The 24,060-nt window shown below is 34.5% G+C and overlaps 1 protein-coding gene across 1 annotated transcript in view; it reads right to left on the bottom strand.

The window, feature by feature from the left end:
* Positions 1-23,792, bottom strand: part of LOC105257003 — a 30,690-nt gene extending 6,898 nt beyond the window's left edge. Inside the window, exon 1 of the mRNA XM_011267338.3 lies at positions 23,030-23,792. Coding sequence (XP_011265640.1) covers positions 23,030-23,171 — 142 coding nt within the window. The 5' untranslated portion in view covers positions 23,172-23,792. The remainder of the gene's footprint in view (positions 1-23,029) is intronic.
* Positions 23,793-24,060: the final 268 nt, after the last annotated feature.

Below are 24,060 nucleotides of genomic sequence, written 5' to 3'. Positions count from 1 at the left end.
CTCCTTTATTTTTCAAATATTTTTCAATTTGTCCAATTTTTTCCGATGTAAAAGATCGTATAATGTAAAATAAAGTTTGAATCGTACGAGAAAAATTAAAGAATTCGGAAAAGTGAAGACAATAGCTTTTTTTATCATTATCGTAAGCGAATCTTTTTCTCAACGTTGTGCAAGGATGTCCCGGATTTTTTCCCCAGGCAGACATTCCTTGCACGCCTACGCACTTATTTATTTATCGGTATCCGTGTGTGTTCTCGCATACACGTATTACGCAGAAAACGCGTGTGCTAATAGAGCCGGTGATTTCCCTCTCCCTCTCCCTCTCCCTCTCCCTCTCACTCTCTCTCTCTCTCTCTCTCTTCCTCTCCCGCTTCCTCCGATCGTCGTGTTACGTAACGGACAATGAGGCGATAATCGTGCCCGGTATGCACGATAAATCGGCGACGCCGAAGGCTGACTTTGGAGAGGAGAGGAGAGAGATTCCCGTTTAAGAGAAAAAGAAGGACTGAAAATTTACGGCGCGTGTCGCGTAATATTTCTCGCCGCGGATAAATATCCCGACCGGGAGTTAAATGAAATATTTAAGGCCGCAAAACCGGCGTCGTCGACCGACTGCATCTGCATTTTCTCGATGCAGATGCGCGCCTTCGGGGCATCGATATGCCTACCGTAAAACGACGCGCATACTTTTGCGACGCGATGCGATGCGACTCGACTTATGCTTATGGATAGAAATTTTTCAGACTAAATAGAATCATAAAACACCATAAAAGATTCTGTAGATTGATCAAGTGCGCAAGATCAAGTGAGAGAAGATGGAAATATTTTTATAAAATTATTCGAAGCGTTCCTTCTTTTCTGCCTTTGATTTTCCGCTCCTTCATTCGCATTTCTCAAAGAAGGATTAACGGTAATACAGAAATAATTTAGAGCATGAATATTGATATTTGTAAAAGGTAAAAATGAGAGAATAAATAATGAAAAGAATACTAATTTTTTTCTGATATACTGCAAATTATAAAGATATTGATTAAACTGATAATTTAGATATTGAGAATTTTTCATTATACTTATCTCAGAAAGCACGACTTATTTATTTAATTAAATATTGTGATGAAAAAAATTGGATATATTAATCTTTTCTTTAACTTTTCGCGCGTGTTTATTTATCAAATTAACGTTTATAGAAATGTAATAAGTTTTTATTGATTTAATTAATTAATTTGATTGATATTTGTTTTACAATATTTACAAATTTGTTTTTTCCTCTGTTTTAAGTCTCTCTTTTACCGTGACATTTTCAATAGCCTCGTATACATAACGTTTGGCATGTTACGTAGTCCATTGAGTCGCCCGAGATATGCGATTCAGCAATGTGTCAGCATACCAAGCATTTCGTTTTCCATATTCATGCCTCGAGCGATTGAATTTTCCGCTAATAATAACATAAATGATATATTTTTTAGAATAGAATTACGCGAGACCAAAGGACAGGAGAGAGGAATGAATAGAGAGCAAATGGCGACCCAATCTTTACAAAATTCATGTAAATATTTATATATGAAAAACATCTTTATAATACGAATGTATCCTCTCTCGAATGCAAGCTAATATCTCTTACGTAAAACCCAATCATTTCACCGAGAAAAGACACGTACGACACCAAAATAACATCGACAGCTCTAGAATTATGCATTGTTTTGCAGCGTGCACGAATTTCGTGGGACAAAATCAACCGTAATAAAGATCAGTTGCAGCGACTATTTGCTTTCCGTCTTCTTCTCGCGTTTTTCTCTCTCTCTCTCTCTCTTTCTCTGCCTCTCGTGGGGGACCCTTATCAAAATACATATATTGAGAGACGCTACGCCTTTGCGAGGGACGCCAATGGGCGCATACCATGGGCGCCAAGGTGAGCTAGCTCGCTCTCTCTTATCCTGTGCCTTGCTCTCTTCCTTTGCTTTCGTCGTCGTCGTCGTCTTCTTCTTCTTCTTTGCCGTAAGCTTCGAGTCGCGATCCACGCATCACCCCACCATCGCCATCGCCGACCGACCGCGTTACTCTTATCGAGACCCGGCTCTGATCTGCTTCTCGTTTCGTCTCGGAAGCCTCTCTCGGCGGGACGCCGACATGATCGGTCGCGCGAATGACTCTTCTTCCCGAGGAAGAAGGTATCCGCAACCGTTACAAGTTCTTAATGGATGCTCGATGTCTGCGTAACGAAAAAAAAAAAAAATGCCTTGCCATGCCTTTCCCGCTGTGTGGCTTTGCGAGTTTCCTACCTAGAACTACTCCCGAAAGATAAAAGACACCGTCCGTAATCTTCGAAAAGTTTACGAGTGGCATAAATAATCTTATTTTCAATTTGACAGTTCTTATCTTAAGCGGCTTAACAAGTCAACTTGAGCTAATATAGTTTCTCGAATAATAAGCGAGTTTATTTATTTATTTATTTTTTAACAACGTCGAAACGAGAAACATTTAATTAACGTGCTTCGGTGACGTTCTTTTGACGATTAATATTTAATGATAAATTAAAAATTGTATTTATCGCGAGCCTTCTTAAGCACCTTGGAGCGGATTGCGTTAAATGCGTATCGCGCCTGGGATACTTGAGAATATAAGAGTCGCAGAGATATCATTGTTAGCGGTGGATCTTCTCAACGATTAAAACGCGCTTTACTTACTTACATGTAAATATTTAACGCGCTAGTTTCGTGACACGTCGTCGTTTAACGCAACAGTAACGCGACGAGGTCAATCGTCGTGAAGATAATGATGTTTTGCGAAAGGCAACTCTCTCGTCCGCAGGTGGAAAGGATCGTAGAATCTCGGTCGAACGCGATTCTGTTCCTAAATTAATTCCCGGTTGTTTTTTCTGGAGAAATAAAAGCGTCACGAACTCCAATCCATGCAGACTATAACCGATAATTAACATCGATGGTTTCGATTTTTTTTTCATTTTACATCGCAACTTTACATGCAACTTCAAGTGCGTGATTTCACAGTCTTAGCCTACATTTCGAAGATACACGTACAAGTTCGTTACATTTTTACATGAATGAATTATCTCAAATCTCTCGAATGTGACAGAAAAAATGATAAATATGATGAAGTAATTTGTGTCAAAATTATTTGTGTGTTAAATAATATGAATTATCGATGTGACATGTAATCAGTCGCGTTGGTTGCGAATTTTACGAGTTGTGTAGACAAGATTCTTTTCGAATTAACATCTGTATTGACATTGTCATTTAAAGCGTCCCAGATCCTGTAGAATCGTTTCTTATTCTATCGATAAACATCGTATTTTCAAATGAATTGTGATGAACCATTTTCCGTCAACGAATAATCTATCCATGCACACGCAATATTATAATTACATCTCGAGAAATATTCGCGGAATTTTACTGAACATGAATAATTTTTTGCCAGCGTGATTCATGCAAATTGCAACTCTTCAGAAACGTGATATAAAACGATGCATATTTCTATTAAAATTGTACTAAAAAGATGAAAAATAAATAAAAAAATATTGACATTAAAAAATAAAAAAAATTTTTCTGAAACTACATTTCTCGTTTTCTCAAAAGAAAAAATCATTTTAGAAATAGAAATAAAATTTGTTTCTCTTCTCTTTTTAAATTACGAAGTATTTTCCGAACGTAATACGGACATAATTGTGAAAGATAATGAACTTCTGTGTTATTTTCATTTAAAAAGAACATTGACTTCCCACCACATTTGCGATGGAAACAGCTGTACGCGTCTACTTTCCATCGATTCTTGGAAAAGTTTGTCATTTAAAAATAGAAATAAAATTCGTTTCTCTTCCCTTTTTAAATTACGAAGTATTTTTCGAACGTAATACGTACATAATTGTGAAGAATAATAAATTTCTGTGTTATTTTCGTTTAAAAAGAACATTGACTTCCCACATTTGCGAGAGAAGCAAGAAGCAGCTGTACGCGTCTACTTTCCACCGATTCTCGGAGAAGTTTGCGAGGCCGAAATCACATCGTACGATTTATTTAAAGGGAGATAAAAAATACGAGACGGGAACACATCCGGTATACATGAATATGCGAAAACTCTCGTTAGCCTTGCCTGCGCAACCTTCCGTGAATTACGAAAAAGAAACTCGAGCAGCACACGCGCAAACAATTCCTTCCACACTCCAGTGATCTGGTATTTAGGTACGGACCTGCCGCGTCGCATCGCATCGCATCGCATCACGGCCGGTTCGCAATTCTTCAAGGTCACGTCGGAAGTCGAGGTCAGCGGCGCGGCGTAGAAAAAGGCGACGCCGTAAATATCAGCCCGTACGTGACGATCATCGACTTTACATCGCCCTACCGGGACGTCAGAAAAGACCGGGGGGTGTAATTTGACGAAGGTAAGAATCCGCGATACCTTTTGTATCCTCTCGAGCTGGACGGAATCTCTCGCAAGAGAAGTGCGACTTTAAAACAGAGTGGAAATGAAGAATTTTTTGCCCATTTAATTAATGCAAACGAGTTATGGTGAGAAAGAAATTTTGCCAAATTAACTATAATTTATTATAGAATTTTATATTTTATATTTTCGTAAAAAAAAAAAAAAAGATTACATTCTGATACCTCAAAACATTTACACTTTATTTTATTCTGTTTCTCTTTTTTTTAATAAATTTCTTTTCTATAAAAATTTGAAGCGAATATTAGTCAGAGTATTAATAAATGAAGCGAATATTAATAAAGTTTATTAAAAATAATTGTGATAATTGCCGATTTTTCTTGTGATCGATGCCCGTTAAATAAAATCGTGCAGATTAACATCTCTTTGATTCAATGTCATTCTTAAGTAGCTCGCCCTACATCGCAGCACATGTTTAGATGACGATGAATAATATCCTCGACTCATCGTCGATGACCAACTAAACTAGACTTGATCTTTCGCGTCATTTGATCTATTATTCATGACAAACATAATCAGCAGCGGCAAGCGTATTCAAATTGAATCTTCTTTTTACGAGAAATTTCATTGTAATTTTGCACGTAATGACAATTAATTGATTGTTGTGAATAATCTTTACATTGCATTTTTGATACAAAAAATTCTTTTCGTTCTTTCCTCGCGACTTTTATAAAAACACAAATTTTATATAATTAATAACTAATTTACTTTTTAATCGAAGCTGTCAAATTTTGTATAATAGAAAAAGATAGCGCGTTTGTCACTTGATACACAACGTTGTTCAAATGAGTGCTTTCGCAAGTTTGCGAAATCGATTCGATGATTAACTATTATCGCTGATGATTATAGCGATCGGTGGCGATCGACGATCAAACGGGAATCTAAAGGAAACACGCCTTGAAATCGATTCCGCGGCGACTCTACTCGTAGGATAAATAGAGATAATGAGTCGATCATGGAACATGTAATCAATGCCACGCGTGGGTAGCCTATTACAGGTCGTCTAGCATAGTTCATAGATTCAGAGATTCGTAATTGGTTGGCGTTATCGTTAACTGACACTCTCGTGCAACTCTTTGGATCGCGAGGATTCATTTTATCGCGAGGACGCTCGTATTATGATCCTCCCATGTGTGGGATCACACAAGTATTATTAGCCTGCAGCAACTTTAGAACTGCGCGCCCATAAGAGGATCTATTATCTTTTAAGATACCGATGGCGTGATTCAGCTAACGCGGTACAAATTTTCCCAGACACATAATTGAATCGGTCATTTTCTTTTAAATGTGCATAATAAATAAAATAATTTCCCCTCTTTTTGCGTATACAGACTGTTTCTTAATAAGTACGAAAAATTTTAGGAGACGATTTCTTTGTCGAAAATTAAGGGGGGTTTTTCATAAACATATACTCCTACATCCTTTCCTGTGAAGTTACACTTCTCCAAAAATGGGGATAAAAATTGTTTTTATTTTTTTCTCAAATTTAGAACAAGTTAGAAAAATGAAATTATGATATTTTTTACTAGTAAAAAAGTTATTTATTAATATTTTTTTCAGCCTTCCGTATTGTTATAAGGGGATGAAACTAGCAACTCCTATCCAATTTTTTATTAGAATTTTTTAAGGGAATATGATCATCTAAAAGTATGCATTAAAAAGTTGGATTTATTTAGAAACTTTTTTATTTCTTTTACTTGTTTCATAAAATCAGTAGTTTTCAAGAAAAAAAATAAAATACGTTACCGTGCACAACACGATGTTAAATAGCATTAGTTTCGAATTACGAGAAGTTAAATTTGAAATGAAAATAAAACTAGAGTAAATGTTGGAAAAATTGAAACAATAACAAAATTATAATAAAAACCTAATTTTTACTCTCATTTTTGGAGAAGTGTAACTCCACAGGGAAGGTTGTAGGAATACATGTTTATATAAAAAATAATTTCCCCTTTAATTTTCGACAAAGAATCAGATCCTAAAATTTTTCGTACTTATTAGAAATACCCGTATAAATGTACGTCTTCAAAAAGGGATGCACACAGCGGCGACTTTCCTTCTGGCAAAAAAACAATCTCAATTATATTATGTACAAATTGTCTCATGAGCAGAAAAAAAAGAGCTGAAGCGGGCAATCGATTAACAAGTCATGTCCTATCGAGGCTCGATTACGGTCAACGTTGACGACCAGCAAGCTAAGCTCGCTCTCACCGTTACTAGACGCGGTGCATTCGATAATGCACCGGTTCGCCTGCTACCCCGCGAGGGAGCTCGGATTCCTGAAGACAGCGAGGAAAGAAGGAGCTACGCGCAGGGGGGCAGGCAGGTATCGTTGAAGGGGGAGGGGGAGGGATTAGAGGAAGGGAACGGCTCGCCGCGGGGAGGATCGCGGGGAAGCGCGGGGGAAGGGGAATGACAACAGCCGTGATTATGCAGAAATGCGAGGCGTGGCATTCGTAAGGAAAAGAGAGAGAAAGAGAGAGAGAAAAATGCCTCGAGTGAAGTCTATATTCGTGCCGCGCCGGCGGCGGGCTCTGCGTGTCGTTAAAACACGCGTGCTTAAATGCGCGAGACCAAGTTAAATATTTCTCTCCCTCCCTCTCTTTCGCCTCGACACAATAACGTTGAAATGAGATGATCTGGAGAGAGGATACCACCCACTTTCCAGGTGTGCATCGTCCGCTTTTTCCGAGATCCGCGATAAAAAAAAAAAAGATCCCGCGCAGATAGATTTGGGTAAATCGCCGGACGATTTGTTCCACCGCGAAATCGGGAATTAGAGATGCTAGTTGCATCTACACCTGGAAATAGCGTACGGTAAAGTAAGGAATGAATATGCATTCTTCGCTCGCGATGTCGTGAAAAATTGAAAACTCGTTTTATTTCTGCATTCTTGAGACTGTGAATTGCGAAACATTCACAATATTCACTCTATTCCGTTAGCGTGAATTTTAAAATCAAATTTCCTCCCTAAAGAGTATCTGAGTCTCTTAATGCCACTATTGTGAGATAATCCTTTTACACTCAATTGCTTTGAATAATGAATGATTATTTATAACATTGCATGTTTTTTTAATAAAAATGTTGATAAAAATTATGTATATTCGATAAAATACATAGCTCTGAAGAAATTAATAATTTATAATTGTCGATATACAATAATATTAATATATAAAGATAATTCATTTATCTAAAATAAATGCTTATGTTGGTCACTTATTAATGTGTTTGTTTTTGCACCTATTTGTATCAATCGTTAATTATGTCATATATATTCTTATTTTCTTATATATTCTTATTTTTATTTTGCTCTTACATTTTTGTATTATCTCCTATTACATTCTGTGATAATAGTGCAGCTATTTATGATTGTCGATATTTACAATTTATTTTCACGATATTTCTCGATTGTGTAATGATGGAAAAATTAGGTCGTTAGATTAGAAACGTGGCGTCTTGGCATTTCCCTATCTTCGCATTCTATTATCGCATCGTAGTCACATGGTCGTCAAGTTTACAACGAGAGCGATAACAGGTTGTTATCATCGTTATTTGTATATACACCGTATGTGTATAAATGTATTCACGGTGTAAAGTGTTAGAAATACGCATTTTTTCCAAGCTTCGATGACGCTATGATGGAACGCGCGGAATTCACGATATCGATAAAATATCAATCGATGACACTGAAATTGCACCTTTGGATAGATAGGCAAACAATCGCGAGCACGCGTTTAAAAAAACACATTTTAAAAAATTGTCTTTTCAAAGGAAGATAAAAAAGGCGCATTTAATGAAATGCGTTCAAAAAAAAAACACCACAAAAATGCATTAATATATATCTTATCTCATTATTTCTACTATTATCCTTCTATTATTTTCATTATTATCATTATACATTTTTATCAAACTTATTACTTATATAGAACTTATATAGAACTATTATATGCAACTATTTTTCAATTTTAGTGGAATAATTTCAGAGTTATACAGGGTATTTCTTAATAAGTGCAAAAAATTTTAGAAGATGATTCTTATCGAAAATTAAGGAGGGTTTCTCATATAAACTTCTACATGGGCATTATTTTTTTCTCAAATTTGGAACAAGTTAAAGAAATGAAATTAGGTGCATATTTTGTACTAAAAATTTTTTTTTCTAAAAAGATTATTTATTAATATTTTTTTCAGCCTCCCGTATTGTTATAAGGGGATGAAACTAGCAACCTCTATTCAATTTTTTATTAAAACTTTTTAATGGGTCGGAATATGATCATCTAAAAATATGCATTAAAAAATTTGATTTATTTAGAAATTTTTTTATTTTTTTTTATTGTTTTTATAAAATCAGTAGTTTTCAAGAAAAAAAATAAAATACGTTATCGTGCACAGCACGATACTAAATATAGCAAATAGGTTTCGAATCACGAGAAATTAAATTTTAAAAATAAAATTAGAGTAAATGTTGGAAAAATTGGAACAAAAACAAAATTAAATAAAAATCTGAAAATCTAAAAAATAAAAATTTAATTTTTATCCCAATTTTTGGAAAAGTGTAACTCCACAGGGAAGGACGTAGGAGTATATGTTTATGCGAAAAATTATGCTCTCTTAATTTTCGACAAAGAATCATCTTCTATAATTTTTCACACTTATTAAAAAATACCCTGTATATTGAGGGAGGGAGGTTGGGGCGGAAAACGCTGTTTATTTTTATGCTGACATAAAACACGGTCGTATACCTTTGGTTACGTACTCTCGTTAACCTGACGACTAATAACACGTTAATTTCCGGTATCCCCGACACGCACGAAAAGAGAGATACAGCCGGCCGTTGTATACATATACGATACACGATGCATTATAATACCTTCCGTTCGCGAAACTCGGGTTTTGCCACGCGCGTGCACGTAGAAAATCATCGAATTACACGAGAGAGCGCACGTGCGCAGGGATGCGTGACTCGTAAATCACGCTTCGATACGAGCAAGAAACGCGCCGCGCGGAAAAGTAGGAGACTTTCATAAATAAGGTTGCATCAATTTCCATGTCGGGGGAGGAAAGGGGAGGGTGGGCTCGTCGAGTCTTAGGACTTGGTAGCAACGTGGGAGGACTGCTTTTCATTACGTAATTCCATGCGTGCGGGTGCGTCGAGCATGGTATGGCGTAGGACGTCATCTGAGATCCACAGAGGATAAGGGAAGAAAAAAAAGGCTATCCTCGTATCCTCTAGTGCGTTATAATTCGTTTCAAGCGAGATGTGCACGAGAGGAAATAAGAGGGGTCGGATGAATAGCAGGCAAGAGAATGATGCCGATTTATTAGTGCGTTGGTGATCCCTTCGTGATCGTAGAATCACTCTAGATGTAAAAGAAAATGACTTTTTTTTTAATTTAAATTAATATATACACCTCGTAAATATTTCAATCCGCGACAGAAGCTTTCGAAAAATTAAAAGAAGTTTATCAATGAAATTTTGTCGACATGTGCGAAACAAATGTTCACACATCTTTTATTCACATAATGTATAATTACATGCATTATTGTATACATGTAACGTATAATTTAATGAGTAACACGAAAACGTTTCTTCGTAGAGAGTGTCGAGCAGTTATTTCTCGCCGACACAGAAACCGAAGGACAAATAAACCTCATAAGTCAAAGATGTGTTTCCGCACCTTTGTGTACAATTTTAAATTTCACCGATAAGTGAAAATGTGGATATACGCTAAGGAACGCGCTAAACGTGTTTACAATATTATTATATAAGAGGTGCGTGACAAGTGACAGTGGCTTGTCAGCTGCCAGTTTTATCTTTTACCACATCGTCTACAATTGGTAGCCTTCGTATATTGCCCCACTTTAGAGCTCGCACACAAATATACGCCATTTGTTATAATTGCAGAGGCTTCCACTTATGCTTTCACTCTAATTTTCTCAAATTTTCATAGAAATTTTTCATAGAAATCATCACGTGTGACTCTTTTTTATGTTTTCGCTATTAATTAAATGGCAAATTAAAATTCTTTCAATAATTTAAAACTTTATCATAAAATAATCTCGTATGCGAGACATAAAAAATACAATTTTCTCTACTATTTCATTCTTTAATAAATAATGACAAAAAATCATTGTAAGGAAAGAGAGAGAAATATAAGAAAATGCCGAGATAAGTGTGGAAAGTTGATCAAGGTACCATTCCGAGGTGGATTGATCCGTGCCTCTCAGATTGAGACAAATCGACTGGTAAGATCGGAAAAACGTCGCGAAAATCGCGGGACAAACTCGACGTAAGAGTGGACCGAACGTCGTTCGCCGAACTGCGTGTGCTGCAAAGTTGCGAAACCCGTTTGCCGATATCTCGCTCATACCTGACAGATAAAGAGCCGGCTTTTATGCGGTCCCGCATTCTGCGCCCGGATTCCGCGAGTTTGCTCCGCTTACCTCCTCCTCCTCCTCCTCCTCCCCCTTCTCCTCGCGGTTCAATGGAACCGCACGTACAATGCAGTTTTGCACCGATCGCTTGCACGATGTATTGCTTTAATGATGCAGTTCCTCGCATTCTCTGTCTCTCTCTTTCTCTGCATAGATTGTGTTGCTCGAAAATCTAATGAGAAAAATTGCGATTGTGATATAATCTTATCGTTCCGCAAACTTGAGAACTTGATCTAGTAGTTTGAAAAAATCAATCAAAATTTAATTTGATAGACTTGGAACAAATTAGATTTGTCTTTAAAAATCTTGTGAAAAGTAGTTAAATAATCTTTTGCACGAATAATGCTAATAAAACTGACAGGTATTTTCTAAGAAATCCTTCAACCTTTCATTGCGAAGAGTCTTTTAATAAAAATTTTATCGTATATAAAAATTATGATTGAATTGTATACTAAAGTTTTGTATAATTATATATTTAATAATTCTTGTAGAATTATTCACCATTTTATCCAGAACGTGTAATTTTCCAACTTAAACTAGATTTGTCTTTAAAAATTTTTTTTAAAAGTAGTTAAATAATCTTTTGCAATGAATATTAATAATACTCGTAAAATTGACAGATATTTTCTAAGAAATCTTTCAAAATTATGATTTAATTATATACTAAAATTTTATATAATTATATATTTAATAATTCTTGTGGAATTATTCACCATTTTATCCAGAACGTGTATTTTTTCCGATTTAATACACTTTTATGAATCATGTATACATACATGTCCTAATCTAGAGTTAATCATCTCAAATATCTTAGAGTTAACTGAAGAGTCGTTAATTCTTGTCACAATTATCATGGCTTAGGCGGGTTTGCGAATTCGTATAAAGTTGTGCAAAAAAAAATCGCGGCTGTGTGTGTGTGTTAAGCCTTAGGATCTCGCCCGGAAAGCGTGTCAATGTCGGAGTATTCCACTTTATCTCAAACAGGAAGGCATTATTACCACTCTAATCGAAACGTTGCCGCTCCAGTTGAGACGCTCACAGATGGGCGCGCTTCTATGTCTAATGGAAAGCGAAAATCCCATCCAGCCGCGGGCGAGTCCGGCCTAGTCTTTTTTTTTTGTGCGTCCCACAATGCTCTCGTGAATGAAGACGGAACAATGCGCGTGTCCTCGTCTCTATGTGTGTATGTGTGTGATCTGATTACAGACGTAATACATCGTGATTCATGGAACTGCGTCACTTTGCGTTCACAGTAGCCGTTTTAATGGAACAATTCTGATATAGAATGTTCAGCTGACGAAAATATGAGAAGACAACTTGATTCTTACGAATTCGATCGGTTTGTTTGTAAAGCGAAAATTCCATCTCCATGAATTTATGAAAATCACGCGAAAATAACTATTCGCGTGTTTGAATAAATTAAAAAATTTATTCGTAAAAAATAAATGAATAAAATATAGTACATAAAATTATATAAAAAAATTCAATATATAATATTATAGAAATTTCATAAATTTCATTTCAACTCGATAAGGGAAATGTGACAATCTTATTCTTCCAATTAGAATTTCGGAATTCATAAATTTTCTTAATATATTAATATGTTACAGTGTTCAAATATTAATCTAGCGAATTAAATTAAAAAAAAAGAATAAAAAATTAGTAATAATGAAAAACTTAATATTAAAGAGGCAATTGTTTGAATTATGAAATATAAAAAAATAATTTTTTTATATTAAAAAGTTTAATCCATAAAAATAAATAAATATGAAATTGTTAATTTCTATAAAAAAATCAAATAAATCATTTAAAAGAAGAGGAATAAAGTGAGAATATAATTAAATTTGTTAAAATAAAAAATTTTAAAAATAAGTTAAAAATAAGAATTAATTTTTAAATTTAAATAATTTGAAAATTTATTAAAATAAAGTAAAAATAATTTAGATCTATTTTAATGTAATTATATGCATATGAATTTTTTGAAGTTTTGAAAGAAATAGTTTTCTATTAAATATATATTTAATGAAATTAAATAAATATTTAATTAATTCTATTAAATATATATTTAATAAAATATATATAGATATTTATTATATTTAATAGATTTTAATGTCGAACTTAAGTGCAAGTGTAACTTGAAATTCAAAAAATAACTGTTAATGCTAGATACTTATACGAATGCTCCTTTTAATCGATCAGATGATGCGGTCTTAATCGCGCATTTGCCGCGTCAATGCGCGGGATGTAGGTAATGAGCGTAATTCGCGCGAGTGAGCTATTAATCCATTTCCACGGCACGGTCGAGATTTTCTTAGGCTACGCACTACCGTAGCGTCGAACCGTATAAAAGGTATGAGAAACCCGCAGACCGATTCTCATACGACATGTCCTAGATTCGAATATGATGCGCGTCGTCCTTTTACTACGGCCGACGAATCTCGCGGAATGCATCCTCTCTCGTCACCGATGATCGCACGCTTTCTCTTCCACCGCTTTAAGACGTCTCGCTCTTATCTAACAGAAAAAAGATTTCGTAAGTTCATCTTGCGTAGATTGTTTTATACAACGGATTTTTTTCTTTATCTTTCTTTCTTTTTTTTTAGACCGATTCTTTTTATATAAAAGATATATTTTTATAATAATCAGATATATAAAATAATTATTATAATTAATTAAATATTTTTAAATATTTATTAATTATAATTAATTAATTAATTATTATCAAAATATAAAAGAGTAATTTTATAAAATTATACTAATTAAATTTGCTTATATGATGCGTGTGTTTCAGGCAGATAATCTTTGCCGAGAGCCTTTTTTGTGAAAATTGCGAATCCATATGTTCATTATTATTAATTTCTTCTCGTCACGCGAGATTATATGATGTACAAAGTACGATTTCGGAGCAATGTGATTCAACACTGTTACCTTCATTGGAAGATCCAATGCTGGGCATTCTCCCGCGACATATAAGGCGTCGATTTCTTTAGCCGCGATTAAAACAATGCGTCTTTTTTTTTTGCAATCGTGTTTATAATTTCTGCCCACGTCCCCTACTGTTCCAACACCTACTGTTATATTTCTGATGCGTTACCTTAATGCGTTTATTGCTACTTTTATGATACGACATACATCGATATATTTTTTAAATATGATTAACCGTTATAGATACGCACATAACACGTACAAGATCTCGTTTGAAGAGGAAACACATAACTTAAAAATTGCAAGAAATCTCGACGACGACATTAGTGTCATTTACAGATCCAGGTTTGTTTTTCATCATCTTAAGAACGTTTTTTTTCTTCTAAATTTTTCCGAAATATGATCGCATTAAACGTGACATGAGGGAAATACGCGAATATGTCAAAGTATAATATAACGCAATAAAGGAAATTCTGCAAAAAAATGCTGTAATTGTTCTCTATCATTTTTTTATCATTTTCTCGCCTGTGTCTCTTTCGTTTCTGACTCTTCGTATGATATCAGATGTCTCAAAACGATACGATCGATATGTTGCTCCACGTGACAGTAAACAGAGGATAGCCATTACGTGTAAACCGAACGATGCTACGAGCAGGTAGCGGCCAATATAACACTTTACGTTCGTTGCGTACCTGCATATACTGGGTGTTCAATATTACATTAATATTTTATAATTTTATATTTAAATATTTTATACAATGAATATTTTTCTTTTTTAAAATGGTCGATTTTTTTATCTAATTAATGATCTAATCATGGAAATTTAAATTTAAAGCGAGAGATTCTTATATAGATGAATTCTCTGAAAATTCTGCTCTCGAAAAAATCGACTCCAAATTAAACAGAGAATTTGAAAAAATATTAAATAGATCTTAAATCAATTAGACTCGAACTGTGTGAAAAAATATGAAATTAAAAATTAATATCGAAATAGTTTCTGCTTTAATGACTTGTTGTCCAATGTTAATTTATGGAAGACATGTCATTATGCAAAGTGCATCCAGTAACAATAGGGTATAAAAAATATGATAATTAGTTTTAAAAACTATTGCATTTATATAGTGAGGTTTAAAACTTATTATAATTTGTAAATGTATGCATGTATGAATTTGTATATGTATGTATGCATAAATATGATATCTATATGTGTGTGTGTATAAAAATTTATATTTTAACACATACATGTATTTTTTATTTTATAGACATAACGTTACTTACCATCCTTAGTATTATAAAACGAAGTTTAAATACATTATAAATTTGTTAGAATGATAAAACGATTCTTTAGGCCAGGGAAAAATCATTATAGAAAATTACAAAGCAAATTACAGACAAATGCGGGACAATAAACAATTAACACGCATACCTTCGCATTCAAAGTGTTAAATAATGTACACTCGCGATTTTTATTAAATTGCAATTACGCCAGATTGAGACGAGAAGAGAATATTCGCTCTCGCGCAGGATATCATAAATGTCTTTATCTTTCGCGGAATTTGCGCGACAGAACGTCTTCCCTATGCAACGGCATCGGTTAAAAGTAAATATGTATGCATGTGTGTATGTGTTATGTGTATAATATGTGTATATGTGTGTCGGATCGTCGTCCGGATCATGCGATCCGATTCTCGCGATACCGTCGCATCGAAATGGCTTCGTGAAAGTAATTTATTACCGCGGGCCGGGGGGTTATAAGCGCCGCGTGATATTCCACGCATATTCTACGCGTGTGCGGAGATTGCGGGCGTCTTGTGCCCAAGAGAAATAAAAGCCGCATCGCGTTTTATTAGCGAATAAAAATAATGGTAACCTACAGAATAAAAATTGAACAGTTAGGTAATCTCTTTATATGACATTTGTTACATATATTTTTATACTTCTTATTTTATCATTATTTCTTATAATATATATTCTTTTCATTTTATGAAAGAGATACGCATAATCTATAAGTTTGCAGGAAACATTGTTATTATTTTAGTTCTCAGAGAGCCTTGATTTAAATGATTTAAAATTCCTGATTTCTAATTTGTTCTCTAATTTTTTGCATCAATTTAAATATATATTCAATTAATATATATTCAAATCAAATAATATATATCAAGAATATATATTTAAAAATATATCTTAATTAAATATATATCAAGAAAATGTATATTTAAACACATATTCTTTGAAATCTAACTGGAAGTCCACAATTTATTTTTTGGTATTGTATGAAGCTAAACTGATCCACTTGTCACATTTTTCTTAATTTCAAAATTATAGGGTATTAATGTGCTTTGATTTAAAATTTATATAAAACGATGTTTGACTTCTGAGAGGCATGTTATATACATATTTTTTATATATGTACAAACATTAAATATTCTTATTTTTATTTTATTTGCTGGTAAAGTGAAAACATAAATTACCGAACACGCTCATAAATAAACCGATTTTCAGCAAAAACAGAAAATTATCGCACCGAGCCAGGATGAAATTTACACTTGTTTAAAAAAAAAATGTCAAATTATTGAGAAAAAAATATGAAAAAATCCGGATAAATCATTAAAATTCTTGGTTTTTCTCTGACATTTCCAGAATATTATATAATAAAATCCTCTGACAATTCCCAGTTTTCCAAATTTTCCTAATTTCCTAGACATCTTGGTATGTAACGTATGGCATCGCGTGCTCGCGGTGGTATCGGACACAAACGACCCGGTCTGGGAACCCAGGAGCTGCCGCACTTTCTAAAAGCCTTCGCCAGTTTTGTCTATCGTCCGATGCCGCGGATCGGGTGTGCGTATCGTGCATGTGTACGTCATTTATAATGTCGGCCGTTTTAATGGCGCCCCTGAGATCGGCCCTCTTTCGACCTATAGCCATGCGGCGAACTCGATACAATCCCCCCGTTTTCGCTTGAAAACCGGTATAAAATCGCGGCTTACCTCCGTCTAAAAGAGAAAAAAAACACGCTAAATCGTCCGAGTAGGTTTTGACGTATCAGAGTCCAACAGTGGTCGAGCCAAGTTCGTACATATTATGTCGATTAAAATTAATTACTAAAAATGTGCAAAATTTTTCGAGTTACGACGCAATTAATCAAATCAAATACAGAATTTTTTTATTTCGTTAATAGATGATTATATTCGAGGACGTATTTAATTTCTGAAAAACCCAGCATTTTCAGGAAATTTTTTGTTATTCATTTTCCAGATTATATTTGAAATTCAAATGTCTCTTCATATATTTCTTTCGTAATCATACGAATAGAAAATATTTTTATGCAGCACAAAATAATCTCATCTAAAAATTCTCCAATTATTTTGAAATATATATTATGTCGATTAAAATTAATTATCAAAAATGTGCAAAATTTCTCGAATTATGACGCGATTAATCAAATCAAATGCGGAATTTTTGTATTTCGTTAATAGATGATTATATTCGAGGACGTATTTAATTTCTGAAAAACTCCGCATTTTCAGGAAATTTTTTTGTTATTCATTTTCCAAGCTAATATTTGAAATTCAAATGGCATATATGCTTCATATTTCTTTCATAATCATATGAACAGAAAATATTTTTATGCAGCACAAAATAATCTCATCTAAAAATTCTCCAATTATTTCGAAAGCTACAAAAATATCCGGATAATGAATAGTTTCTCAGAAAATTATTTTATAAAACTTGACATTTTGTGAAATCTATTTTAATGAACAGCGATGTGATCGTTAATTATATACAACTTTACAGAGATATTTCTCGTTTTTACGCTCTTGGAATTCTGCGTGAATCGCGGGGCAAATACCGCGTCAATCGAAACGCGGCATAACTCAAGTCGATTCGACATTTCGCGTAATCTCGCTGGAGGAAAATGATTGTCTCCATCTCGATAGCGTATGCGCTCGTAGCTTAAACGACGCTGGCCTTCGGGCGGATAAGTGCCATGTTGAGCGGGAGGATCAGAGGTAACCGGAGAGACGCAACGGGCCTTATTTGCGACGATGATGCTGCCCGCGGTGCATATATGTACATATAGCGATATTTACAACTTGCACCGCGGTGTGAATTACTTACTCGGATTTACGTGACGGATGTCGCACAAACGTCGTTCTCGTGACATCGCGAGATAGTTTCACGTTATGGACCAGGGTTGGAGATGTTATAAATGCCAAATTAAGAAAAATTGAGAAAAAAAGAATTTTGATCTTTAGATTTTGAAATTTTTGATATTCAGAATATATAAAAATAAAAGAAAATGTAACATTTACACTGCCGCCCAAAAGAAAGGAAAGAAGCTGATGGGATTATTGTCAATATGTTCTGGCCACCACAATCTCCAAACCTAAATCCTATCGAACTTCTCTAGGAAGAACTTGATAGAAAAATTCGTACAACCTGTCATCCGCTGCTGAACTGTGGCAACAGTTACAACATGCGTGGACATCTTTACAACAAAATACTATTAATAAACTGATTGAAAGAATGCCGCGTCTTGTGGAAATGGTCATAAAAAAACGGGGGTCATTTTTCGACGAAAAAAGCGTTTGATACTTTTATATCAGAAATATTTAAAAAGTTGAATTTTAGTTTAATTTAAGTTTACTATGTATTATTTAAGTTTTTATAACATAAAATAATTATTTAAATATAAAGCTATTCAATAAAAACATATTTTCCTTATAATTTCTGATTTTTTAATAGTGTATCCAAACTTTTGGCCGGCAGTGTATGTAAAAAATGTATAGATATTAAATGATTATTTTTTTTTAGGAATGAATAAATTGCTCTCTCTCTCTCTCTCTCTCTTTCTCTCTCTCTATTGATATGAAGTTATTTAAAAGAATGTTTAAATTAATACATAAAATTTTAGAGATAAAAAATAAACTAGGACTCGGGGATTAATTTCGAATTATTAAAAAATCAAGGCTTTTCTATGAAAACTATAGCAATAATATGAATATCTCCTACTATATAGTTATGCATACATTATAATTATAAAAATAAAAATAATTATAATAATTAAAAATTAATATACGAAAGAAAATTACTATAGTACAAAATTGTATTACTATTAATTATTAAATTATTATTAAATTATTAAACTATTAAATTATGGCATTACTATTAATATATGCATTATATTAAATGTGTGATATGGAATTTAATAGCTATATTATATTATTAACATGAACGTAATATTTAAACTGTACAAAAACAAAATATGTCTAGATAAGTTCAAAGAATGAGAGAATATTTTTTCATTTCGAAATGAATATCTGTCGCTCACATATTTGTCGTCCACAGTAAATTGATTTTCCAATAGACACAAGATGAATGACATGAGAATGTATATTTATATAGCAAAACCAAAGTTCTCTAATTATAATATATACTCATCACGTTTGTAAATTTCCAACATCAAAAATCGTAAGAATGATTAATTTGAAATAAAAAAAAAACATACATTAAAATGAATTTTAATTCTTATATAATAACAGAACGCGCGTTTCGCTCCTCGAAGGACAAATCTATCGCTATCAATAGCGATTGATTGAAAAATGATCTGTTTATTATATTCCTCGAAATACTCATCTACACAAGACTACTTAATAATTTCATCTCGGAAGTAGACTTAAATACAAAATTGCGGATCTGCTTTCACAAGTCACGCGACGTTAAAACGGAGAAAGACTTGTACCCTTTTAACTTTGAACGTAGAAATACGGGGGGAAAGGAAGGCAGGGATGCAAGGAATATTTAGATTCCCTTAAGTACGATTAAATACGCTAACATAAATGTTTAGTTTTCGTAGAGATATCCAAGTATCTACTCCTTATTCTTGACGTTGAGGGTGACTTTGCCATCGTTTTGCATCATCTATTTGGCAGTAACGAAATATCGAACACTCGCGTCGCCGAGGACGAACGAGAACAGGTAGAAGAGCGGGATTCGAGCGCTTCCGCGTTTCTCCTTAGGTACGTAAATCTTGTCGCGATTCGCCAACATTCGCGATGCGATAGCGCTCGTACGAGAGAATTTGCCGGGAAACTAACATGTTACATACACACAAGAAGCACACAAACGCACACATTCGCATCGGTTGCTCTTACAATGCCAGAGGTATTTCCTCTAAGGATACGTACTTTATTTTCCTCTGCCTCGCGCCGAGCCTTTGTTGGCTCCAAGAATTTAATCTTGGAGGATATACTCGTGGGCCTGAGAAAATTAATTTCGAGTAGATCCTTAGCGATCAAATTAACGCACAAATCTAAGTCACGATGGACGAAAACGAGTTTCCTCGAGTATTTAAATTTAACGAAATTAATTAAATTTCGGCATCACGATGTTGTAGCAAGTTCTGCGGCGAGACTCGAAATCTGAATATTCGCAAACGAAAGTAACAGCTCGAATCAATATTCGTACGCGCGCGTAACATCGGAATTTCGCCAACGTCAACGTCATCGTAACAGATACCGGCATTCGCCGCAGCCGTTCGACGTGTTAAATTACTTTCACCGATCGAATCGTACGTGCGTGTGGCCGCGGCTATGTGAAAATCTCGGCAAAAATGCGGCCGATTGTCACGAACCGATGCGAGAATGCGATCCTAACGAGATACGAGGCGATTCTTTCGTGACCGTAGAATGTCAATCTTTTGTTTCGATAATCGAAATCAAGCCAGTTACTCGGACTGAGTTTACATCGAGGGATTATGATCCTGTCTTTCGCAGAGAGACTCGTAAGGCCATTACTTGCGTCACGTTTTTCGAATTCTTGACATTAAATACTTTTCAAATGCGTAGAAGGAGCAGGTTAACTTCATATCGAGAAAGGATTGTCACTTTTTATTAAAGATTTTCATTTTTCTTCATTAAGAAGGAATTTTTCTTATTCCTAAATTAATGTCTAATTTAATCTATTTAATGTATTTAATATAATCTAATTTAATTTATTTAATCTTTATTAATTTAATATTTTCCTAGTTTAATTTATTCTTAAATTAATATTGGAATTTCCAGATTTTGAAGAAAATTTTTTATTTTCTTTTTTGAATATTTTTTATTAAAACATTTTTCTCTATTGAAAGAAGAAAACAATGTTACTCTTGGAAATGGTTAATTTAATATCAAGAAAGGAGTATCATTTTTCATTAAAGATTTTTATTTTTCTCCGTCAAGAAGGAATTTTCTCTTAATATTGCAATTTTCAGATTCTTAAGAAAATGTTTATTAAAGAATCTTTTTGACGAAATATTTTTTATTAAAACATTTTTCTCTATTGAAAGAAGAAAACAATGTTACTCTTAAAAATGATTAATTTCGTATCAAAAAAGGATTGTCATTTTTCATTAAAGATTTTTATTTTTATTTTTCTCCGTCAAGAAAGAGTTCTCTCTTAATATTGCAACTTCCAGGTTGTTGAAATTTTTTTGTCAAGGAATCTCTTTGACGAAATATTTTTTTATTAAAACATTTTTCTCTATTGAAAGAAGAAAACAATGTTATTCTTGAAGGTAGTCTCTGTTAAGGATATTAAATTGCTACAAAATTTTCGCGGAAATTCGCAGCATGTTTGATTCGTTGCACCGTCTCATGTAGAAAGTGTCACATGATATATGTAAAATTACTTTCAATTCCCTTTCAAAAACGATAACGACAGGTGCCAGATATCTTTCGTGTCACGCAACTTTAAATCTTAATCGCCATCATTACGCTCAAATCGAAGACTCTAATTTTAGCATTTAAATTATAATCTAAATTATAATAATCATTTAAACAAATGACATATCGCATCACTAAGAATATTCGCGAATCAAAAGGAAGATACGTACTGCGAGAATCGATCGAGACAAAAATAGTTTAAAAATAGTATCAATTAACACTCGAATTGATGTTCATCGAAGTGTAAAGTGCATCCTCTTTTGCTTTCTCGTCTGAATAGTACTCGCTTATTGTTTGTTTTTGCAATAAACTTTGATACCTGTCCGATTTATCTTTCGAATCAAGAAAACGAAAATAAAAATCTAGGCCATATTTACACTTTTATTAAATCAAATCACTTGAAAAAATAAACAGTAAAATGAGATTTAGAACGATTTCGATTTTTAAATGATAAGAAAGTAACGCGATGCTAATTATCATTAGTATCAAATCATATCAATCTTAATGATGTTAGCGATTTTAGCGATTACGAAAGAAAAGAAATTCTGCTTGAGAAATAAAAGGGAGAAGAAAAATTAAAAAAGATGACTCTTGAAAAATTCAGTAATTATAGGGAATTGATTGTGTGTACCACGATTTTATATTCTCTAATTATTTTATAGCAATTATCTCGAAATGGAAAAAGTGATACATCTTATCGAGTTATTATAAAAAACTCTCGAAAGTACCTACAGCATTAAAAATTTTACATGTTCACAAATTTCTGACGTTTGAACACGAGTCAAGAATTCAAACGAATTATTTTATGATTGTATTGATTCGCAAATGTTTGGTAAATAATTATCGGAAGATCGAATTAAGAAGTTGTCCATAGTATATCATGATAAATCCAGGGTTGGTACAGTTCCATATTTTTTTGGATAAAAACCATGTCAGTGATAGAAAACCGGTCTTTCCTATTAAAAATATTAAAATAAACCGAAAAACTTTTTTATTTATATTCGTCAATTGAGAAAGTGTTTTTAATTTAAGCTTCATCTAAAATAAAAAATCCGTAATAAATTCGGAAATAACAAATAAATTAGTTTTTGTTAGAAGATTAAATGGTAAATGCAAATCAGACCTACAGCATTAAAAATTTTGAATTCCACTAGTATTATATTTTTCTTATTAATATAACTAAGTGTAACATTTATATATCTCTAAAGTTTTTATTAAAAAAATTTTATCTCTACAGCTTGTTTTAAAAAACAATATCAATGCGAGTTGAAAAAGATTTTATTATTATACACACTTAAACTATAATGACTGATATGATTTATTAATTAAATCAAAAATAAACATTTTTGCATAAAATCATGTAAATATATATTAATTATTTTCATAGTCGTTGCCGGTTCATTCTATCGGATAAAGTCCGGGGAATAAAAAATTTCTGAAACTTGCCACAACTCTTCACTCGCCGGACTTTTTTCCGACCAACCCTGGGATATAAACAAGACAAAACTCACCCTTATGTCTGCGCCACTGCCTGTAGAGGAGAGCGGCGACGGCGAGGAGGAGGATCGTCGTCAGAAAGGTCCCGATCACAGCCCCGGCCACGCTGCCCGCCCCGAAGCAGGTATCCTGCACCGCTGCTGTTGCGTCTTCCATGACTCGCGCTCAGATCCGCCTCTCGCGCATATCTTCGCGCGGCTTTAACCGGTCGCGGCCGTTCCTGCCCGCGACTCGCGTTCCTCCGCTCTTTTTCTTCTCTCTCTCTCTTTCTCTCTCTCCCCCTTTCTTTCCTTGCTTCTCTCGACCGTGTCGTCAATTTGATCGCATAGTTTCGCGCGTGTGTGAATCCCCGGCTGCTCGCTCCTTTACCCTCTTCCTCCTCGTTCCTTCCTTCTCCGTTTTTCCCTCTGTCGTGTCCTAGACGACTCGTCTCGGACGCGCGAGTCGAAAACCGATTATCGTCGCGATCGACTCATCGCGCGTCGCTTTTAAACGAACATGTGCGCTCGCGCGCAAAGTCCTCGCGATGTTTTCGATGACGACTCGTCGCCGAGGTCGTCGAACGAGCACCGAATTCCGACGAAGAACTCTCTTCGCTCCTGAGAATGTCAGCGCGGCGATGGACGCAACATTTCTGCCGGGCCTTCCGCGAAACGCGCGCGACTTCACGACGTTCTCTCGCGCGCGCGCGCGAGAGAGAATCTCGGACGCGAGCTCACACGATCCTCTCGCTGCGACGACGCGCGACGCACTGACGTGACGAAACGAAGCCGCGGACGCGGACGACGGAGCGAGTAAAACAGGTAGGCGAGCAACAGGTGCTTCTGACGCGAGGAGGGAGGGCGGCTACAGGAAGGGGGAGGAGGGGAGCGGGGAGAAGATTGTTCTAGTCAGGGCCGGTTCTACGCGTGCGTCGAACGGACGACTTGTTGAGGAACACCTCGCGTAGTTTCTTTTTCTGCAAATTTAAAATTTTATCCGCACGTTTGAATATTTGAGCTTTTTTTATTTTTAACTTTGAGTGAATAAATAGATGAATCGCAAA

Source organism: Camponotus floridanus, unplaced genomic scaffold, assembly GCF_003227725.1.
Source record: "Camponotus floridanus strain SB8 unplaced genomic scaffold, Cflo_v7.5 scaffold24, whole genome shotgun sequence".
NCBI classification, from domain to species: Eukaryota; Metazoa; Arthropoda; class Insecta; order Hymenoptera; family Formicidae; genus Camponotus; species Camponotus floridanus.
The sequence above is the reverse complement of the archived record's forward strand: the minus strand, read 5'-3'. Positions and strand labels throughout refer to the sequence as shown.